Source organism: Petaurus breviceps, unplaced genomic scaffold, assembly GCF_028583685.1.
Source record: "Petaurus breviceps papuanus isolate PSGF00001 unplaced genomic scaffold, PetGlider_PUasm1.0 90444, whole genome shotgun sequence".
Classification (NCBI taxonomy): Eukaryota; Metazoa; Chordata; class Mammalia; order Diprotodontia; family Petauridae; genus Petaurus; species Petaurus breviceps.
In genome coordinates, this window is record NW_027187256.1 from 1,948,440 (window position 1) to 1,970,162 (window position 21,723).

General features: G+C 39.7%; 1 protein-coding gene and 1 pseudogene across 1 annotated transcript; one reads left to right on the forward strand and one right to left on the reverse strand.

Annotated features, from left to right (window-relative positions):
* Window positions 1–1,618: 1,618 nt before the first annotated feature.
* Window positions 1,619–2,311, forward strand: LOC138177643 (cofilin-1 pseudogene; annotated as a pseudogene).
* Window positions 2,312–9,800: 7,489 nt separating this feature from the next.
* On the reverse strand, window positions 9,801–10,733 carry LOC138177644 (olfactory receptor 51L1-like). Its single transcript, XM_069108855.1, has one exon. The coding sequence runs from the start codon at window positions 10,731–10,733 to the stop codon at window positions 9,801–9,803; it is 933 nt and encodes a 310-aa protein (XP_068964956.1).
* Window positions 10,734–21,723: the final 10,990 nt, after the last annotated feature.

The following is a 21,723-nucleotide window of genomic DNA, read 5'->3' on the forward strand; positions in this document are numbered from 1 at the left end:
AATTTTTCCACCATGAATTGGGCTGCTATAAATATTTTTGCACACATAGGTCATTTTCCTTTTTATATGATCTCTTTGGTATACAGACCTAGTAATGGTATTGCTGTATCAAAGGGTGTGCAAAAGGTTTATAACCCTTTGGATATAGTTGCAAATAGCTCTCCAAAATGGTTGGATCCGTTAACAACTCTCCCAACAGGGCATTAGTGTCCCAGTTGTCCCACATCGTCTCCAAGATTTATTGTTTTCCGTTTTTTGTTATATTTGCCAATCTGATTGATGTAAGGTAGTATTTCTTTTTTTTCTTTTCAAAATTGTTTTTTTTTTCTTTTTCAAGTAACAAGTATTTTATATGAATTTTCCCCTTCCATTAGTCACCCCCTCCCTTTATTGAGCAAATGAAAAAAAAATCCTTCAATCCATATTTATATGGTCTGGCAAAACAAATTCCTACATTAGCCATGTCCAAAAATGAGTATCTCATTCTGCATGTTAAGTTCATCACCATTTATCAGGAGCATCTTCATTCTTTTAGACTTATGGTTTATTATGATATTGATGAGAATTCCAAAGTCTTTCAAAGTTATTTTTCTCTGTAATGTCATTATAGAAAATTTTCTCCTATTTTGGTTCACTTTGTTCTGCATCAGTTCATAAAAGTCTTACCAGTTTTCTATGAAATTGTACATCTCATTATTTCTTATGGTACAATAATATCTTTTTATATCCATATACCACAATTTGTTTAGTCATTCCCCAAAAGGAGAATGGTCCCTTAGTTTCCATTTTTTGTGCAAAATGAAAAGAGCTGCTATAAATATTTTTGTGCTTATAGATCCCTTCACACTTTCCTTGATTTCCCTGGAACGCGAACCCCATAGCAGCATCTCCGGGTCCAAGGGCATGCACTGTCCAATAATTTTTAGGGCATAGTTCCAAATTGCCCTCCACAACGACTGGAACAATTCATGGCACCATCAATAGTGTACTAGTGTATCTGTTTTCCATTAGGCCCTCAAACACTTTTCATTTTTTTCTCTTTCGTTATCTTTGCCAGCCCGATAGAGGTGGAGCTTCAAAGTTGCCCTAATCTGCACTTCCCCAAGTATTAGTGATCTAGATAATTTGTATTTCTTTCTCTAAAAACCAACCGCCCACATTCTTTAACCATTTATCTATTATATAATGGCTTTTAGTCTTATAAATTTGAATTCGTTTCCTATATAGGGTATTCCAAAAGTCTTAGTGCAGTTAAGTAAGACCTATTGATAAATGATCAAACGACATGAACAGGCTGCTTTCAGAGGAAGAAATACAAATTATTGATAGCCATATGATAAAATTCTCTAAATCACTAGCAACTAGAAAAATACAAATCAAAACAACCCTGGAGCACCACCTCACGCCCACCAGATTGGCTCAGACAATGACAAATACTGAACAGCATATGGGAAAACAGGTAGTCTAATGTATGGTTGGTAGATTGGGAACTGTTCAATCATTCCGGAGAACAACTTGAAACTAAACCGCCCAAATCCATTAAACTGTGCAAACTCTTTGACCCAGAAACACTACCATGAAGTCCACATCCCAAAGAGACCAAAGAAAAAAGATGGTTCAGTTGGCTCCAGGCAGCGGCGGCGAAGGAGCGACACCCTCCTCTCCTGTGGCCCTCGTTTCCTCCCTCACCCTCCCTCCCTCGCTCGCTCCTTTCCGGAATCATGGCCTCCGGCGTGGCTGTCTCGGACGGCGTGATCAAGGTGTTCAACGACATGAAGGTGCGCAAGTCCTCGACCCCCGAGGAGGTGAAGAAGCGCCAGGAGGCGGTGCTGTTCTGCCTGAGCGAGGACACGAAGAACATCGTGCTGGAGGAGAGCAAGGAGATCCTGGTGGGCGACGTGGGCCAGACCGCGGACGACCCGGGCACCACCTTCGTCAAGATGCTGCCGGACAAGGACTGCCGCTACGCGCTCTACGACGCCACCTACGATTCCAAGGAGAGCAAGAAGGAGGACCTGGTGTTCATCTTTTGGGCCCCCGAGTGCGCCCCCCTCAAAAGCAAAATGATCAAGAAGAAACTGACAGGAATCAAACACGAATTACAAGCCAACTGTTACGAGGAAGTGAAGGACCGCTGTACTCTGGCTGAGAAACTGGGGGGCAATGCCGTGATTTCCCTGGAGGGGAAGCCCTTGTGAGTCTCCCACCTCTGGTCCCCCCTGCTGGGGCTGCCCGAGCCCAGTGGGGGAGCAGGCTGCCCCCTTCCTGCCAGACCCGAGGGGCTGGGGGAATCCTCGCAGGGGCAGGGCAATCCCTTCACCCATTTGCCAAACCGCCCCCGACCCCTGACCTCCCCCACTTCACCCCAGTGGCTCTGGCCTTCCCAAGCCGCCTTTGATATTCTCATTCCTCTTGAGTTGTAGCAGACCAAGGTCCCCCCCGGATGTCCAGATGGGGGGGAGGCCAGTATTTTTTTTTTAACTGACACCCCCAGTTTTCCCCCTTCCCCGGTGCTGCCAACTTTTAACCGCAATAGTGGCTTTGTGCTCCTTGTTTAGTTTTGTGTATAAATGGAATGTTGTGGAGATTCCCCTCCCCCCTCCCCCAGTTACTCATGTGGCCAGTAAAAGGAAAGTTCAACTTAAAAAAAGACAAATAAAGACAAGGTGAGCTGCAAAAAAAAAAAAAAAAAGAAACTGACAAATAGGCACAAAATACCTGTAACAACTCTTTTTTTTTTATTTTTCAAATGCTTTAACTTCTGATTTTTACATCATTCATTTCTGCCAGATTTTGAGTTACAAATTTTCTCCCCATTTTTCCCCTACCCACCACCCAAAAATAGCAGTCCCACAGGATATCCCCTCCTCCAGTCTGCTCTCTCCCATATTTTCTCCCATACCCCTTTCTACTTTTCCAGGGGATCTCTATGCCCCAGTGTACGTACATCGTATTTCCCGATTACATATAAAATAGTATATATATATATATATATATATATATATATATATATATATATATATTTGAATATTTGATTTTAAAACTTTGAATTCCAGATTCATTTCCTTCCTCCCTTGTCACCCACCCTTACTGGGAAGATAAGCAGTTCAGTATAGGTTGTATATGTCTGGCTAATGCAAAACAATAACATAGTAGATAAATTGTAAAAGACTGACTATATTTCCCTCCCTCCTATCCCACCTTCCACTTGTTCTATTCTCTACTTTGATCCCATCCCTTTACAAAAGTGGGTGCTTCCAACTTCCCTCCCGCCCTGCCTGCACTTACTTCTATCACCCCCCCCCCATCCCCTTCCCCAACCCTATTCTCCTGGAGGGTGAGATACCCAATTTAGTGTGTATTTCATTCCCTCCTCAAGCCAAATTCAATGGGAATAAAGTTGACCCATTCCCTTTTGCCTTCCTATTCTTCCCCTCCATTGTAACCATTTTCCCTTGCCTCTTGTATATGAGATAGTTTACCCCATTCTGTCTCTCCCCATCTCCTCTCATTATGTTCCTCTCTCACCTCTTAATTCCATCTTTTAAGTTTCATCCCTTCCCGTTAAATTGGTCCTGTGCCCTCTATCTATGTATACCTGTAACCATATATGCACACATTCACTTACGTATTCATATGGCCATATACCCTCATATACAGGCACATATATTTCTTTTCCCTTCAACTACTAAGAAAAGTTTCATAAGTTACAATTGTTTTTCCATGTAGGAATGTTATCATTTCAACTTTCATAAATTCCCTATGATTTCTTTTCCCTGTTTACCTTCTCATGCTTCTCTTGCTTCTTGTATCTGAATGTCAGATTTTCTATTCCACTCTGGATTTTTCAGCAAGAATGCTTGAAAGTCCTCTATTCCACTGAATGACCATATTTTCCCCTGAAACATGATACTCAGTTTTGCTGGGTAGGTGACTCTTAGTTTTAATCCCAGCTCCTTTGACTTTCGGAATATCATATTCCAAGCCTTCAATCCCTTAGTGTAGAAGCGCCAGATCCTGGGTTATCCTGATTATGTTTCTACAGTATTCAAATTGTTTCTTCCTGGCTGCTTGTATTATTCCCTCCTTGTTCTGGGAATTCCGGAAACTGGCTATAATATTCCTAGGCGTTTTCATTTTGGGATCTTTTTCAGGAGTTGATTGGTGGATTCTTTCAACCTCTCTTTTGCCCTCTGGTTCTAAAACATGAAGGCAGTTTTCTTTGAGAACTTCCTGGAGGATGATTTCTAGGTTCTTACTTTGATCATGGCTTTCAGGTAGTCCAATAATTTTTCAATTATCTCTCCTGGATCTATTTTCCAGTTCAGTGGTTTTTCCCATGAGATATTTCACATTGCCTTCACTTCTTTCATTTGTTTGGATCTGTTTAACAGCATCTTGATTTCTCATAAAGTCATTAGATTCCATTTGCTGCAATCTAATTCTGAAGCAATGTTTCTCCTCAGTGAGCTCTTGAGATTCTTTTTCCATCTGGCAAATTTGACTTTTTAAGGCATTCTTCTCCTCATTGCCTTTTTGAGCCTCTTTTGCCATTTGAGTTAGTCTATTTTTCAAGGTGTTATTTTCCTCAATTAGGCTGTTGACTCTCATTTCATAATTTTCTTTCATCGTTCTCATTTCTCTTCCCAATTTTTCTTCTACTTCTCTTATCTGCTTCTTAAGGTCCTCTATGGCCTGTAACTAGCTGGTATTTTCCTTTGAAGCTTTTGGTGCAGGAGTTCTGACTTCACTGTCTTCCTCCTGTTCCATGCCTTGCTCCTTTTTGTCCCCAAAATAGGAATCTAATGTTGGAATCTTCTGTCTGCTTTGTTTCCTTTGCCTGCTTATTTTGCCACTCAATTGCTTAACTTTTGGGCTTTTTGATACAGTAGGACTCTGCCACCAGACAGGGGAGCTTTCAAGCCAAAGCTGTGGTTTTCTCAGCTGCTGGAGGTGTTAGATGTGTGCTCTCTCTGAGGTCTCCACACCCTCTGGAAGCTGGACACGCACCCCAGGAACTCCACCCTAGACTGCAATCCAGATCCAAGAAGGTTAAAGCAAGAGCGATTACACCTCAGACTGGTGTTTGGTACCCCTACACTCTGCAGGCCAAGAGCTTATGCTGCCACATGGCACTGGCTGGCTATGCAGGGGTCTCAGTGACTTCTTGCCCCAGGGGAAAAAGCCAAGCACTCACACTTACTGGGTCCCAAAGTCCAGACTGTACTGACCTCTCACTTTGTCCTTCGCATTTATGTGTTGATAAATCTGGAAATGGCCACAGCTGCTGCTGATCTGGAGTCCCTCAGGCCAGCTAGTCAGGCCTGCCCTGGGGCTAAAGCCTTGGCCTGGGGTTGGGCTCAGCTCCCAGAGCGCTGTGTTGTCCGATTCCTGCCTCCTGCCAGGCTGTCCTCAGTGGAAGGTTAGCTTCTCTTTGTCATTTTGTGGGTTCTGCAGCTCCAAAGTTTGTTTAGAGTCCCCTTTTAACATGGATTGGGGAAGGTGGAAGCCAGAGCCATGGGGAGGTTGTGTTTCTACTCAGCCATCTTGACTCCGCCCCTGTAAGGTAGTAATTCAGAGTGGTTTTAATTTGCATTTTTGTAATCAAAAGTGATTTAGAGGATTTCTTCCTATACCTATAGATATCTTTAATTTCCTCATCTGAAAACTGCCTTTTCTTATACTTTGAGTATTTTTCAATTTGGGAATGGCTTGTAGCTCATAAATTTGACCCAGACCTCTATATAATTGAGAAATGAGTCCTTTATCAGAGACACTATAAAGATTGTTTCCCAGCTTTCTGTTTTCCTTCTAATCTGGACTGCTTTGGTGTTGTTTGTACAAAAGCTTTACAATTTAATATAAAAAAATTATCTTTCTACATTTCATAATGATCTCTATCTCTTCTTTGGTCATGAATTCTTCCCCTGCCCATAGATCTGACAGATAGATTACTCCTTGCTCTTCTAATTTTATTGCTTCATTGTATGTGGTACCTTTGAGCAAGATGTACTTTCCTTCCTTATCTCTTTAATTAGGTATATTTTTTGCTTTTATTTTCATTAGTATCAGGATTGCTACCTCAGCTCTTTTTTTCTGTTTTTATGTCAGCTGAAGCATAATAGGTTCTTTTCTAGCCCCTTACCTTTACTTTATATCTCTCTGCTTCAAGTGCGTTTCTTGTAAGGAACATATTGTAGGACTCTGTTTTGTTTTTGTTCCACTCTACTATCTGCTTTCACTTTATGGGAGAGTTCATCCCATTCACATTCATAGTTATGATTACTCCCTGTGTATTTCCCTCCATCCTATTCTTTCTCTTTGTCTTCTCTCTTCTTTCACCCTTTCCCACTTTGCTGGTGTTTTGCTTTTGTCTCTTGCCTCCCCTGTTCTCCTCTTCCTTCTGTCAGTCCCTACCCTACCCTTTACTTAATCTCCTCCCCTTCTATTTCCCAGTTAGGTAAGATACTTTTCTGTGTTCACCTCATCGTACATATTATTCACTCTTTGAGCCAGTACTGATGAGAGTAAAGTTTAAGCCATGCCCATCACTGGCCCATCTCTCCCCTCCACTGCAGTAGGTCCTTTTTACCTCTTTATGTGAGATAATTCATCCCATTCTCCCTCTCCTTTCCTTCTGCACCCATTGTATTCCTCTTTTTATGCTTTATCTTTTAATGACATTTTCTCCACTTCACCTTATGCCCATAACCTCTATGTATATTTCTTCTATTTAGAGTTAGTGATGCAATTTTTAAGATTTACAAGTATTATCTTCCTGCATTGGGATGCAAATAGTTTAGCTCTGTTGAATCTCTCATGTTTTCTATTCTCTTTTTACTTGTTTATGTTTCTCTTGGGTCTTGATATTGGAGGTCAAATTTATGGTTTAGTTCTCATATTCTTATGAAAGCATGAAATACTTCTATTTGGTTGAATGCCCATTTTCCCCCTCTATGTTTTTTGCTTAATTTTGCTGAGTAAATGATTCTTGGTTTTAGTCCTTGCTCCTTGCCCTCCAGAATATCATATTCTATGACCTCAGCTCCTTTAAGGATGTAGCTGCCAAGACCTGTGTAATCCTGTTTGTGACTCCCAGATATTTGAATAGTTTCTTTCTAGCAACTTGTAGTATTTTTCCTTGGCCTGACAGCTCTGAAATTTGACTATAATCTTGCTTGGGGTTTTTATTTTGGGATCTCTTTGGGATTCTTTCAATGCATGTTTTACTGTCTGGTTCTAGGACATCAGGGAAGTTTTCCTTGATAATTCTTAAAAAAAATATTATCAGGTCCTCCTTTTGATTATGGCTTTCAGGTAATCCAGTGATTCTGATATTGTCTCTCCTGCATCTGTTTTGCAGGACAGTTGTTTTCCCTACAAGGTATTTTACACTTTGTTCCATTTTCTTATTCTTTTAAATTTGTTTGATTGATTCATGATGTCTCATAGAGTCATTAGCTTCCACTTGCCCAATTCTAACTTTTAAGGTGTTGTTTTCCTCAGTTAGCTTTTAAACTTTCTTTTCTATTTGGAAAATTGTAATCTTTAGGGAGTAATTTTCTTCAGTGGATTTTTGTATTTCTTTTCCATTTGGCCAGTCTATTTTTTAAGCAATTTTCCAAGTTGTTGAGTCTTTTTTTTTCCACAGTTATCTTATATCACTCTCATTTCTTTTCCCGATTTTACTTCTACCTCTTTTATATGATTTATAAGTTCTTTTTCAAGTTCTTTGACTTCTTTCTGGGCTTGATAACACTTCCCATTTTTCTTTGGTGTTTTGACATTGTTGTCCTCTTCTGAGTTTGTGTCTTGGTCTTCTCTGTCACCATAATAACTTTTTTTTTCCTTTTTTTCCTTTTTTATTTTTGGAGGGGGGAAGGCAGGGCAATTGGGTTTAAATGACTTGCCCAAGGTCACACAGCTAGTAAGTGTTAAGAGGCTGAAGTCTGAAGCTGGATTTGAACTCAGGTCCTTCTGAATCCAGGGACAGTCCTCTATTCACTGTGCCACCTAGCTGTCCCAATAATAACTTTCTATCATAAGATTCTTTATTGTTTTTGTTGTTTGCTCATATTTTGGGGGTGGAAAGGAGCTTTTTCCTTCCTTTTAAATTTAAGCTTTGCTACCAGGGTTAATGGGGCACTGTCTCAGGCTTCTTGTGCTAGTGGCTCCAATCCCTTGCTCCTTATCTAGTATTTCACTGATGTTTTCCTGAGGTCTACAGGTGAGCCAGGTGTTTGGTGCTGTGCTGAGGGGGTGAGGTAGAGTTTGCTGATATTGCTGTAGGCTATAGGGGTCTGGCAGCTTATCTGGTGCTGAGCTGGTGTCCTAATAATGGTACCTACTGTGTGCTGAGGACTGATTGGGTGTTTCTGTGTTTCCCTGCATCTAAACTGAAGCTAAACTAAACTGACGTTGTGGTCTGGCCTCTGGAGATTGCCTATTTACCCGGGGCTACACTGAAGCATGTGGTGGTTCTCAGAACTGGAGTTTGCCAGTTCCTCATCACATGCTAAGGCATGGGGGGGGCCGGTTATGGGTGTTCACCTGCTCTGCCACATTGGGGCTTGGCATTCCCCCTTGTTTGATGAGGTGGGGCATGTGGTTGCCTCGTTGGGACACTTCCCATCCTGGTCTACACTCCCCTTTCACCCAAGTGAGATCTTTCTTTCTGCTTCTCTAAGCTTCTTGGGCTAAAAGATTGTTTCACCCCATCTTTTTGATGGTTCTACTATTCCATTATTTTTTTGGGACTCTATTTTATGGCTGTTTGGGGTTAAGAATGGGAGAGCTACAGTGATTTACTGTTTATTCTGCCATCTTGGCTCTTAGAAGTCTTCTGGACTGAAATTTTTTAGTCCAAATATGGTGTCAAACAGTTTCTAGCTGTATGACTCTAGGCAAGTCACTTGCCCCTATTTGTCCCTTATTCCTCATTTATAGATATGAGCTGAAAAAGGAAACAGCAAACCGTGCCAGTATATTTGCCAAGAAAACCCTAAATAGGGTCACAACGAGTTGGACAGAACTGAAACAACTGAACAACAATAATAAATTTCTCAGTTTCATATACTGTATCCTTTACTGTTTGTCTTTATATACTAGAATACTTACGTTTGCTGATGCTTGTTCAGTTCAATAAAAAAGAAAAAAAAATAATAATTTAAAGCAAAGATCCAGATAGATACAATCTGACCTTGAAGTCTGTGGCCTATTCCTTCAGACTTTTGCTATGTCAATTCCTGATTTTACAGGGCAGCATTTGCTGATGAATATACAGTGAATGTCTTGGCTCCAGGAAAGTATTCATTTCACTTAAAGAGTTTCAGTATCTAGAAATAAGAAAGACTCAGAAAATTTACAAAACTATACATTACCAAAACATGAATAGGGAATGTTTAAGTTCTGGTGATAGATGGAACACAAGAGACATAACAACAGGGCACATCAAGGGGGGATGTCTTCCTAGAAGAGGGCAGTTTTGACCCAGAAATGGACTAATTTGGTCTGCAGTTCACCAGTAACATCTATTATAATGCTTCAGGCATGAAAGCTGCTGCAGGTGCTTCACATCCCTTAACATAAATCCTCTGTACAGTATCAAATTAGGTAAACTAGGAAAAGCAAAAAAGATAGCTGTATAATTGTCAGCTTTATTGTTATTTTCACCATCATCACTATTCTCTGCATCATACCTTACTTTCTACTGATTGATGACTTAATGACTCAGACATATGTTGTCCTATCCTGGACACTCCTTACATTGCTTTGGGTAGATATTCCATTTTCCCCTTCTTTTATTTTGTCCTACAGAGCCTGAGAATGCGGGCACGAATCTCACGAGTCTTGATACAATAAACAATGGGGTTGAGCACAGGGGGAACAAGCAGATAAACATAGCCCATGATGATGTGAATAACGGGTGGAATGTGTTTGCCAAAGAGGTGGATGATGGATACACCCAGCATGGGGATGTAGACCATCAAGACAGCACAGATGTGGGAGACACAGGTGTTGAAGGCCTTGAGCTGCTCTTCATGGGAGGCAATGCCCAGAACTGTGACCAAGATTCTCAAGTAGGAGAGAAGAATGAGCACGGCATCTAGACCAAAAGTAATGAGGATGATGATGAGGCCATAGATGCTGTTGATACGGTGGTCAGAGCAGGAGAGCTTGATAATATCTGGGTGAAGGCAGTAGGAGTGAGAAAGGACATTCGCTTTACAGAACCTTAGTCTCTTGATGAGGAACGGTCCTGGCAGGATGACTGCAGTTGCCCGAAGCATGAGGCCAAAACCGATCTTGACAATGGTAGTGTTGGTCAAGATGTTTGTATAATGGAGGGGGTTGGAGATTGCTACATATCGATCGAAAGCCATGGTCAGCAGGATGCCCGACTCCATGAGGGAGAAGACATGAATGAAGAACATCTGAACCAGGCACACGTCAAAAGCAATCTGGCGAGCATTGAGCCAGAAGAGCTTGAGCAGGGTGGGCAGGGTGGTGGCACAAAGACCTAGATCACTGGCTGCTAACATGGAAAGGAAATAATACATTGGCTCGTGAAGTGACTGTTCTTGCCAGATTACCACAAGGATTAAACTATTCCCTACAATGGCGATCAGGTAGAGAATACAGAAGAGGACAGAGATCTGTGGATGTGAAGACTCTAGGCCTGGAAAACCTGTCAGAAGCAAGGGTCTGAAGGCACTGTTATTGAAAGAGTCCATTCTCAGAGAGGAGGATGTCCTGAGTCTCTGCAGAGAAATAGTCTGAGTTACTTCATCATCACCACTTTCACCAAACAATCTTTATCTGATTTTGTGGATCTGTGTGGGTCAGTTCCTATGTTATACCCTACTCAGGCACGTGTTTTAGCTCTCTATTATTCTTTCATCTCCAAATCATCAGAGACCTCAGCGTTTTGTAAATCCTAGGATTATACCATCAATAGAACATTATTGATGTTAGAAAGTCCCAGCTAAAATCACCTTCTGTAAAAAGCCTTTCTCAGTGTCCCTCAATGCTAGTGTCTTCCCTCTGATATTATCTCTAAGTTAGCCCCTTATATAGGGCAGCTAGGTGGCACATTGGAAAGAGTGTTGGGCATGAAGTTAGGAAGATTCTTCTTCCTGAGTTCAGATGCAGCCTCAGAGAAATACTAACTGTGTGACCCTGAGCAAGTCATTTAACCTTGTTTGACTCAATGTCCTTATCTGTAAAATGGGTTAAAGAAGGAAATATCAAATTACTCCAGAATTTTTGCCACAAAACCCCCAAATGGGGTCACTGAGTTGGACATGATTGAAATGACTGAACAACAATAAAAAAACATTATCATGTGTTTATCTTGTTTGTACATTCTTATTTGCATATTTTCTCCTCCAGTTAGATTAGGAACTTCTGGAGGACAGAGACTGCTTTTTACCTTTCTTTGTATCACTAAACCTTAGCACAATATCTGGCATATTATGGGCACTTAAATGCTCATTGACTTGAGTTGAAAAAAGATGGACCTTTAGTTCATGAAGACGTTTGGAGTCAATAAAAGTAATAAACTATTTTCAGAAAGACAAAACAGCACCCTCTCCTCATAATGTATTCTAGGTCAAGTTCAGCATCTGTCTGTGCTGTCTGTATAAAATGAAGATACCAGCAGATCAGGTCTATGGATTTTCTATCCAACCATGTATCATAGTTTAGGCAATAGTCATTCTTCAGCTGCTTCAAATATGTGCCTAGAATGTAGCAGACAGTTGATTGGCCAATGTGAAAATTTGTTTTGCTGTACTACATACACACAATTGTTGCTAAGGATTTTTTAAGTATTTATTTTTGAATAATGTTAGAAGGGAACAATTACAAATTAAAAAATAACTTCAAAATCCTATATAATTATAAGGTAGAATAATGAGATCAGATGAAAAATGTATATAAAGTACTTAATGAATGGGAATGAATGAATAACAAAATATCGTATGTAACATATAACATATTTCTACTGAGAAATGGAGGAAATAAATAAAAAAGACATTTATGGGCAAAAATTCATATATTTAAGTGTAGTTTCAAAGCAAGTTCTAGTGGTTGTTTTATGTTTAATTTTGTTTGAAATTAATAATAAAAAAAAGAAAAATAAATACTTACTTGTTTGATTGGCTAGAATGTCAGATTTGGGGTAAGACAGACTTTCTTCTATAGGGAAATGATGCTAAATATCAAAGGCTCTAAGGTCACATAGGCAGCTAAATATGCAAACTTGTCTCTATTACATAGAAACTACTTGTTGAACCTTGGGGGAGGGGAAGACAGCAGTGAATGCTAACGCCAATCATCACCTGGTAAGTCTATTCCCAGCTTATTGGAACAAATTATCGAATTTGGGAGATATGACTATGGACAATAATCCCTCCAATTAAAAAAAAACAGAAAAGAAAAGGAAAAGAAAGTATCAACTTCAGTGAGTCTCAGTTTCCTTATCTGTAAAATAATGATAATATAATAATAACTTAAATAAAAATGGAGTAGGACTGGATCCCATATTGTATCTCTTCTAGCTCTAGACCCATGATATTGGTTCAGATCTTGAGATATACCCCATTGGTCACTAGTTTGACTGTGGGCAATTCACTTGAGCTTTATTTTCACCATTTATAAAATAATAATAACATGTAGTATGTACCTTGTAGGGTAATAGCAGGACACAGGGAGAAATGCCAGGTACACTGAAAATAAATGTAAAATTTATACCAATTGAATGACTCTGTATTCTATAAAAAGATGTTTCTTGTTTCCTTTGAATGATAAGAAAGCCAGCTCTGTGAACTCCTTTATTTTTCTCTCCAAGGAGAAGTTGTGGATCATCCTTTCACTTAATATCAGCTGGAAATTTCCAGGTCCAAACCTAGTAGGTGCTCAATAAATGTTTGATGATTGAATTAATTTTCCCATAATTGACACTTTCAACAATATCAAGTAGTTCTTAACTTACTAATGTCCCACAACTTGAAATTAATCATTTCAAGCTTTGGGAAAGATTCCCCATTCCTAGTGAAACTGGAGAGTAAAATCAGACAAAATTCCTTAACAAGACAGTAAGTGCTTGGTGCCTTCTTTACAGGTACATTCAAAGTTATAAAATAGCTAAAACCCCACCTTCGGCAAGAAGTCTTTTCCTAATTTTCCTTAATCTTAGTGTCTTCCCTCTGAAATAACTCCAACTTTATTGTATGTGTATATGTGTGTGCGTATGTGTGCTTGTGGTTTGTACATAATTGTTTTTGTGTAGTTTCCCTTATTAGCCTGTGAAATTCTTGAGAGCCAAAACTGGTTTTTGCCTTCCTTTGAATCCTCAGCACTAAGCACATCTCTGATACACAGTAGGCATTTAATATATCCTAGTTGACTATTTAATTTTTTCCAAGAGGCCACCATGGTAGATGAATAGATACAAGCTGAAAAGGGAGCTTAATTCCCCTGCCCCTAAAAAGAGCCTTCTATATTGGTGTTATTAATTAACTTTGTGAATATTTAACAATGACAAGAGATGACATAGATTGTCTTCCCTTGCACATTTGCAAACTCCTATTGTTAATATTTTTTCTAAAAGTCTATTGAAGTATATGTTGAGGGTCAACTGTAGATGAGAATTGGATTATGTAGTTCGCAGAAGGTTCTACTGTTAGTAACCCAAAGACTGATCACAACTCACATCCTATAAGCTAAGGATTATGTGGGAAGTCGGGGAGGAAGAAACATTTGTAATCTTTAAAGGGCTGCTTTTATCCCAGTGCCCAACTTATGTCTGTCAACAACCTTCAGTATCCTTTCTCTGCTTCTCTTTTATTTTCCTTTCCTAAACCTAAAATCTTCATCTCTCTCTAAAGTTCAAAAGTTAATTCACTGGGAGCAGGGATAAAGATATGGTCAGGTTTGGGGAACTATGCAAATTTTTTTTTTTTTTACTTTAAGTCCTAGTTCTCTGCTTCAACAGGGACAAGTAAGAAGGGCAATAGTCTTACCTCCGCTGTGCAGTTCTGAAAGGCTTCATGGGGTGTGTGAAAACTATCTGATGAAAGGAAGACAAAAAAGATAGGTCAGTGGTCCTCTGATCCATCAGTCAGCCAGACTGAGTAGCACCATGTGGTCTGTCCAGCCTTCAGACAGGGGATATGGTGAGGAATAGAGAAAGTTAACAAAACCCTTGAACTCAGAAAGTCTTTTTGTAGTCTTCCCATCTCTTGACTACAAATCTATTTGCCATCCTATGTTAATTAGGGAATTAAAACACTGGCAGCTGGAGATGTATACCAGAATGGTGGAAATTTTGTAAAGTAGGTGTTCCAAACATTTTATGTGTCATGTACCCCTTTGTAAATCATTTTTTAAAGCAATTGGGGTTAAGTAACTTGCTCAAGGTTACACAGCTAGTTTTTTTTGTGTGAGTGTTAAGTATCTGAGGCCGGAACCAATCCCAGCTTGTCCAGACTCCAGGGCCAGTGTTCTTACTCACTGCACCACCTACGCGGCCCGCCCCCCTTTGGAAATCTTATGAAATCTATGAAAATTCTTTTCATAGTAGTGATTTAAAATGCATAAGTACATATAGTTACAAAGGAAACCAATAATCTTGAAATAAAGATGTATTTTTCTCCATCCAATTTCAATGAATCCCTAAATCTGTCCACAAAACTCATAGGGGATTGGAGTACCAAGATTAAAAACGTTTGCTGCAATGGAACCTCCAGTATCATTGGGAAGCACAACACAGGCCTGCAAAATGCAGAGATATGACCCAGGAGCTCTGCTATAACCTTCCCCCTCCCCAACTGAAGTAGAATGTATTTGCAAGAGAAATAGTTGTCACCCCTTCCATTATTTTTGAGCTGAGAGCCCTTAGGACTGACCTCAGCATGGAAGCTGCTTTCCTGACTGGAAGAAGGCATCTTCACCTGTGCCCAGAACCTTTCCTTCCTCTTCATTCCATGCCTATTCCTCTACTCCCGAAAACCAGGGGTATTTAATTTTCTGTTGGCTGCTACTCTGTAGCACTGATTGATTTTCGGACATATGAAGGTCGTCAGGGATCTTTGCAAAAACTCCCTCTAGACTTTTCCTTCCAGACTCCAATAGCCACAAAGCCAATTACTCTGTCAGGAGACTGGTACCCTCTTCTGTTAGTTATAAATGGTGAATTACAGAATATCCATAGGCTTATAGGACATTAGAGCTGGAAGGGAACTCAGAAATATTCTATTTTTTAAAAGAAATAAATTGAGGCTCAAAATGTCCAAGTGCCTTTCTTAAAATGATACAACAAGTTAGATACCAGAATAGAAGGCAAGTCTCTTAACTCCTAGGTAGGGCTCTTTTTGCCTACTTTGACAGCTTTTCTTCTTGAGTGGAAGTGTGGCTTAGAACAAGGTCTCTGATAACACTACTAATAATAATGTTATCATTATTGTATCTATATAGTTCAATTTTACATAGTACCTAATGTTTAACAAAGCAATGTTTTCCACAAAATACCTAATAAAGTTACTATTACCCCCATTTTAAATATATAGAAAGTGAGGCTGGGGGATAAGGAAAAGGTTGGCTATAGTCTTACTGTTAACAAATATCATATTTGAGACTCCAACCCAGAAGCCCTCTTCTCAGTTCCACACTGAAAATCTAGCTTAAGAGTCTCCAGGGAACAGACAAAGATTAAGCTCTTTAAGTGATGCAGTGACCAATCAAGATTTCAAATCACCAGTGGTGAAGCATGCTATCCACCTCCTGACAGAGAGGAAATGAACACATTTTTGGATATGGCTAATATGGGATTTGATGCTATTGTATTGATGATTACATACAATTGTTATAAGTTTTCTTGCCTAATTCTCCCTTCCTTCAACACTACCACCCTCACACACACACACACACACACACACACACACACACACACACACACCTTCAGTGGAAGGGGAGATAAGATAAAATGAATATTAATTCAAATGAAAAAATGTTTTTGGTGCATCAAAATTAGTATTAATAATCTTATGTAGGAAGGTAGCTCAGTGATCCCATAGTTTCCCTGTTCCTTGGGCTTTGGCTAGGAAGGAACTTTTTGTACGAGGAGTTTCCCAGTGTCAGGGCACTTACCTGGAGAATGAAGCACTAGGGCCCCTCAGAGTAGCCAAAAATAAGAGAAGGAAAAGTACCTACTCCCAAACTGGTACTGTCTTGCTACAGCTCCTGGAACAGGAACCTTTATAACCATTTGTAGTCTCTGCCAAGCAGCAAAGGGGAATATTGGGAGAAGAAAGGAAAACTCTTAATAGCATCTGTAATCCCTGAGGTGGTGATACCTTGTTTACTGATAGAATCATTTGGAGACTGAGCATTTCTGTGCCTGAGATTGCTCAAAAACCACAAAACTAAAGTTTCTTGAGTCATCAGGGTGTGTGGGGGGGTTTCTTTTGTATAAAGATTCCTGAGAATAACTTTAATTAAAAAAAAATTGGAAACTGGTATAAATGTGTGGGAAAGAAGGAGGAAAATCTTGTGGAGAAAAGTATAACTTGGGTAGAGATCATGAGACTCATGCTTGAGAAGTTAATACACATAGAATTTGATGTCCTCCTGTGGAATAGATCCAGTTAAAGGAAACTTCACAGAAATTACTCCCAAGAGTTTGGTAGCAGGAGATAGAGTGAGTGTCGGCAGAACATGCATATGAAGACCAGAAAAATCTTGTCTTTTGTAGCATTGAGAACAACAGGAGTAACAATTTTAATCATTTATGTTTAATTTGGTGTCATAGACATCGAATGCTCTAGAAAGAACAACAACAGAGTATGTAGGACAATCCTACATACACTGTTAGGAATAAAACAGTCCCAAGAAAGCCTAACATCCTCAACTAGACAATATAAAATTCTTTGTCAAGGACATCTAGCATCTAGTCGCAATTCTTCGTTCCCTGGTTTAGATGGCATCAATAAAATAGGGATAAGGAATATGTTGATTTTGAAGTTTTAGATTAATTTTTAAATATTTTTTAGATGAAGAAATAGAACCCCAGGCACATAAAGTCACTCAGGCAAATCATGGGTGATTGAAGCTGAGCTGTAAGTAAAATCAAGGTCTCTTCATTCCTAATCTAGTGTTATTTTTCCATCACAATATATTTGCATGTGCAGAAAAAAACAGTATCTATTCCAAGGAAATTGAAAGATAAGGTTTGGGAATACAAAAGAATAAGGGAATTTGGGAGAGTCTCAGTGACTTAAGAAGTTCTCCCCAACTTTGATACTCTATGCCTCCATGACTAAAGGGTCTGGGTTGGGCTATATTCATCTTCATATCTCCTCCAATAGCTTAAATGGAGACCTGTATAGAATAGACAGTGAATGAATTAGTGAATTTCTAGAGTAGGAAGGTCGAGTTTCTAGACTATGACAGGATGTCTTATGAAGAAAATGATGTGGGGAATGGAGGGATAAAGGTATAGAATTTGCAATTGAAAACTTTTTTAAAAGAATTTAAAACTCAGAGGTCAAGTAGTACCACCAACCACAAGGGCCACTACCAGGTCTATCACCAAAGGGATGGGACTGGAAAGAGCAAGGTAAGAAACAAATACAGGGGCCCCTGTGCAGGACAGCAAATACTCCTGGGGCTACCACTTCACAGCCCAGAAATTTAAAAAAAAGCCCCTATCAGGACCTCCAAAGACTAGGATGACAGAGTGAACCTCACCTGCTCCAATACCCCCTCCCCCAAACCTGGAAACATAGTAACTATTGCCCCAGGGCAAAACCCTCTACAGTAAAGGCTTGGGATCCCTAGAGGAAGGCCATGGCTAGGGCCCTGCCTCAAAGTGGGTAGAAAGCAGACTACAAAGACTCAGGAGTCCTACTATCCCCAGAGAGAGGAACCAAACTCAGGGGGAGACAATGTGGACTGCACACCCACAACTGAAACATCTACAGGGAATGGGTCCCAAGCACAGAAAGCTCTCCTAGATGAGATCAAAAGGAACTTTGAACACCGAATGAGAGAGATAGAAGACAAAATGAATAATTCTCTCACAACCAAAATAGCAGAATTAGAAAAAACATTATAATGAAGAAAACATCTCTCTAAAAAGAAAAATGTATGATATGGAAAAGGAACTCCAAAAATTAATCAAGAAAAATGATTTGCTAAAAACTAGAATCAAACAAATTGAAACAAATAACTCTATGAGGAACCAAGAATTAGTCAAAACAACAAGAATGAAAAATTAGAGGTAAAATACCTCAATGGAAAAATAACTGACCTAGAAAACAGATCCAGGAAAGATAATCTGAGAATCATAGGCCTACCAGGAAATCATGATGAAAAAATGAGCCTGGACAACATTCTTCAAGAGCTTGTTAAGGAAAACTGCCCTGAGATACTAGAACCTGAGGTTGACCCATTCCCTTTTGCCTTCCTGTTCTTCCCCTCCATTGTAACCATTTTCCCTTGCCTCTTCTATATGAGATAATTTACCCCAATCTGTCTCTCCCCATGTCCTCTCATATTCCTCTATCACCTCCTAATTTCACCTTTTAAGTATCATCCCTTCCTGTTAAATTGGTCCTGTGCCCTCTACCTACCTATAACTTTGCAATATTTATACACGTATTCCCATATGTATTCATACACCCATATATACTCCTATATAGATATATATGTATGTATACATATATATGTATATATATATATATTTATATTCCCTTCAACAATTCTCATACTGAGAAAAATGTCATAAGTTACAATTATCATTTTTCCTTGTAGGACTGTAAATAGGTCAACTTTGATAAGATCCTTATGATTTCATTTCCCTGTTTACCTTCTCATGGATCTCTTACTTCTTGTATCTGAATGTCAGATTTTCTATTCCACTCTGGTTTTTTCATCAAGAATGCTTGAAAGTCCTGTATTCCACTCAATGACCATATTTTCCCCTAAAACATGATACTCAGTTTTGCTGGGTAGGTGACTCTTGGTTTTAACCCCAGCTCCTTTGACTTTCGGGATATCATATTCCAAGCCCTTTGATCCCTCAGTGTAGAAGCTGCCAGATCCTGGGTTATCCTGATTGTGTTTCCACAGTATTCAAATTGTTTCTTCCTGGTTGCTTGTAATATTTTCTCTTTAATCTGGGAATTCCAGAACCTGGCTATAATATTCCTAGGCGTTTTGTTTTTGGGATCTTTTCAGGAGATTATTGGTGGATTCTTTCAACCTCTATTTTGCCCTTTGGTTCTAAATCATCAGGGCAGTTTTCTTTGAGAATTTCCTGGAGGATGATTTCTACGTTCTTACTTTGATCATGGCTTTCAGGTAGTCCAATAATTTTAAATTATCTCTTCTGGATCTATTTTCCAAGTCAGTGATTTTTCCCATGAGATATTTCACATTGCCTTCTATTCTTTCATTTGTTTGGATCTGTTTAACAGCATCTTGATGTCTCATAAAGTCATTAGCTTCCATTTGTTCCAATCTAATTCTGAAGCAATGATTCCCCTCGGTGAGCTTTTGAGATTATTTTTCCATCTGGCAAATTCGGCTTTTTAAGGCATTTTTCTCCACATTGCCTTTTTGAGCCTCTTTTGCCATTTGAGTTAGTCTATTTTTCAAGGTGTGATTTTCCTCAGTCAGGCTGTTGAGTCTCATTTCATAATTTTCTTGCATTGTTCTCATTTCTCTTCCCAATTTTTCTTCCACTTCTCTTATCTGCTTCTTAAGGTTCTCTATGGCCTGTAACCAGCTGGTATTTTCCTTTGAAGCTTTTGGTGCAGGAGTTCTGACTTCACTGTCTTCCTCCTGTTCCATGCTTTGCTCTTTTTATCCACCAAATAGAAGTCTAATGTTGGAGTCTTCTGTCTGTTTGTTTCCTTTGCCTGGTCATATTGCCCCTCAGTCACTTGACCCCTGGGCTTTTTGCTACAGTAGGACTCTGCCACCAAACAGGGGAGCTTTCGACCCAAACGCTGGGGTGTTCTCAGCTGCCGGAGGTATTAGATGGGTGCCCTCTCTAAGGTGTCCACATGCTCTGGCAAGCTGGACACACACCCCAGGACCTCCACCCTAGACTGCATTCCAGATCTAAGAAGGTTAAAGCAAGAGCGATTACCCCTTAGACTGGGGCTTGGTTCCCCTACACTCTGCAGGCCAGGAGCTTATGCTGCTACGTGGCACTGGCTGGCTGTACTGGGGTCTCAGTAACTTCTTGCCCCTGGGGCAAAAGCCACACACTCCCACTTATTGGGTCCCAAATTCCAGACTGCACTGACCTCTCACTTTGTCCTTCGTATCTCTGTGTTTATAAATCTGGAAACAGCCATAGCTGCTGCTGATCTGGAGTCCCTCTGGCCAGCGGCTATTCAGGCCCGCCCTGGGGATGAAGCCTTGGCATGGGGCTGGGCTCGGATCCCAGAGCACTGTGCTGGCTGATTCCTGTCGGCCTAATGGGCTGTCCTCAGCGGGAGGTTAGCTTCTCTGTGCCATTTTGTGGTTTCTGCAGCTCCAAAGTTTGTTTAGAGGCCCCTTTTTACATGGATTGTGGAAGGTGAAAGCCATAGTGGAGAAAGTAGCCACTGACACAAGGATCTTGATTAAGTTGGTGCATAATGGAAAGTTATTATTATAGAGGAAATCTGCTGTTAAAAATATATATACACGTGTGTGTCAGTCTACATGTTGTCAGTCTATCATATATTAACATATATGTGTATACATGGATATACAAAAATAGAACTATGTAATAAACACACATATATAATACACACATATAACATATGTGTTGTATGTATAATCTATCTATATCATCTATCTTCTGCATCAAGAATCCTACATTCAAATTCTAACAAATCCTGTGCTTGTGTGTGTGTGTGTTAATGCATATAAGATATTTATGTTACATAAAATTCCTAGGAGGCCTTGATAGTCAGGATTTAAGGTTTGGTCAATTCCTGAGGGGAAAAGAAGATACAACATTTTAGAGGGGATGGACAATTATGCCCTTGGAATGCACGATGTGTTTTCTTTAAGTGAACAGATAAATGAATAAAACATTTAAGTGTTGACTTATGTGCAAAACTACCTAGGTGGCCCAGCGAATAGGCAGTGTGTCCTGAAGTCAAGAAGACAAATTCCTGAGTTCTAATCCAGCTTCATGTGTGACCTAATCCTTTGTGACCCTGTAAAACCAAGCATGAGCAGCTTTCCAGAAGAATGCTACTGTGAACAGCTTTTAAGGTTCTGACTACACAATATAGTGAACACTGTATTTGTTCCATAACAAATCAGAGCAACACATTAACAGTAAATCAAGGTACGGCATTCACAGTGTTATAACTTGTCACAGAAAATCAAAATATAGCATTCACAACAACTCATAACAGAAAATGGCCACATAGTTTTAACCAGAGTGGTCACAAAGTTTTAAACAAAGTACATTCATTTTGTAACTCAATCATTCAGTCATCTCAATAATTCAGTCATCCTGAAGGAGGTTTGCCTCCTTAAGAGACATAAAGTACAATAGTCAAAGTTCTCCACTCATTGGGCACACTAAGTTAATTCAATCAGTTACTTATTCAGTCACTTATTCACTATTCAATCATCAGAAAATTCACAGGCCCTCCACCCCAAGTGACAAGTGAATTACAATTTCTCAGTCAGTACACAGTATCCAAGTAA

What these genes read in the sequence shown, in the direction of transcription:
- LOC138177644 (XM_069108855.1), bottom strand. Translation starts at nt 10,733, where the DNA reads ATGGACTCTTTCAATAACAGTGCCTTCAGACCCTTGCTTCTGACAGGT.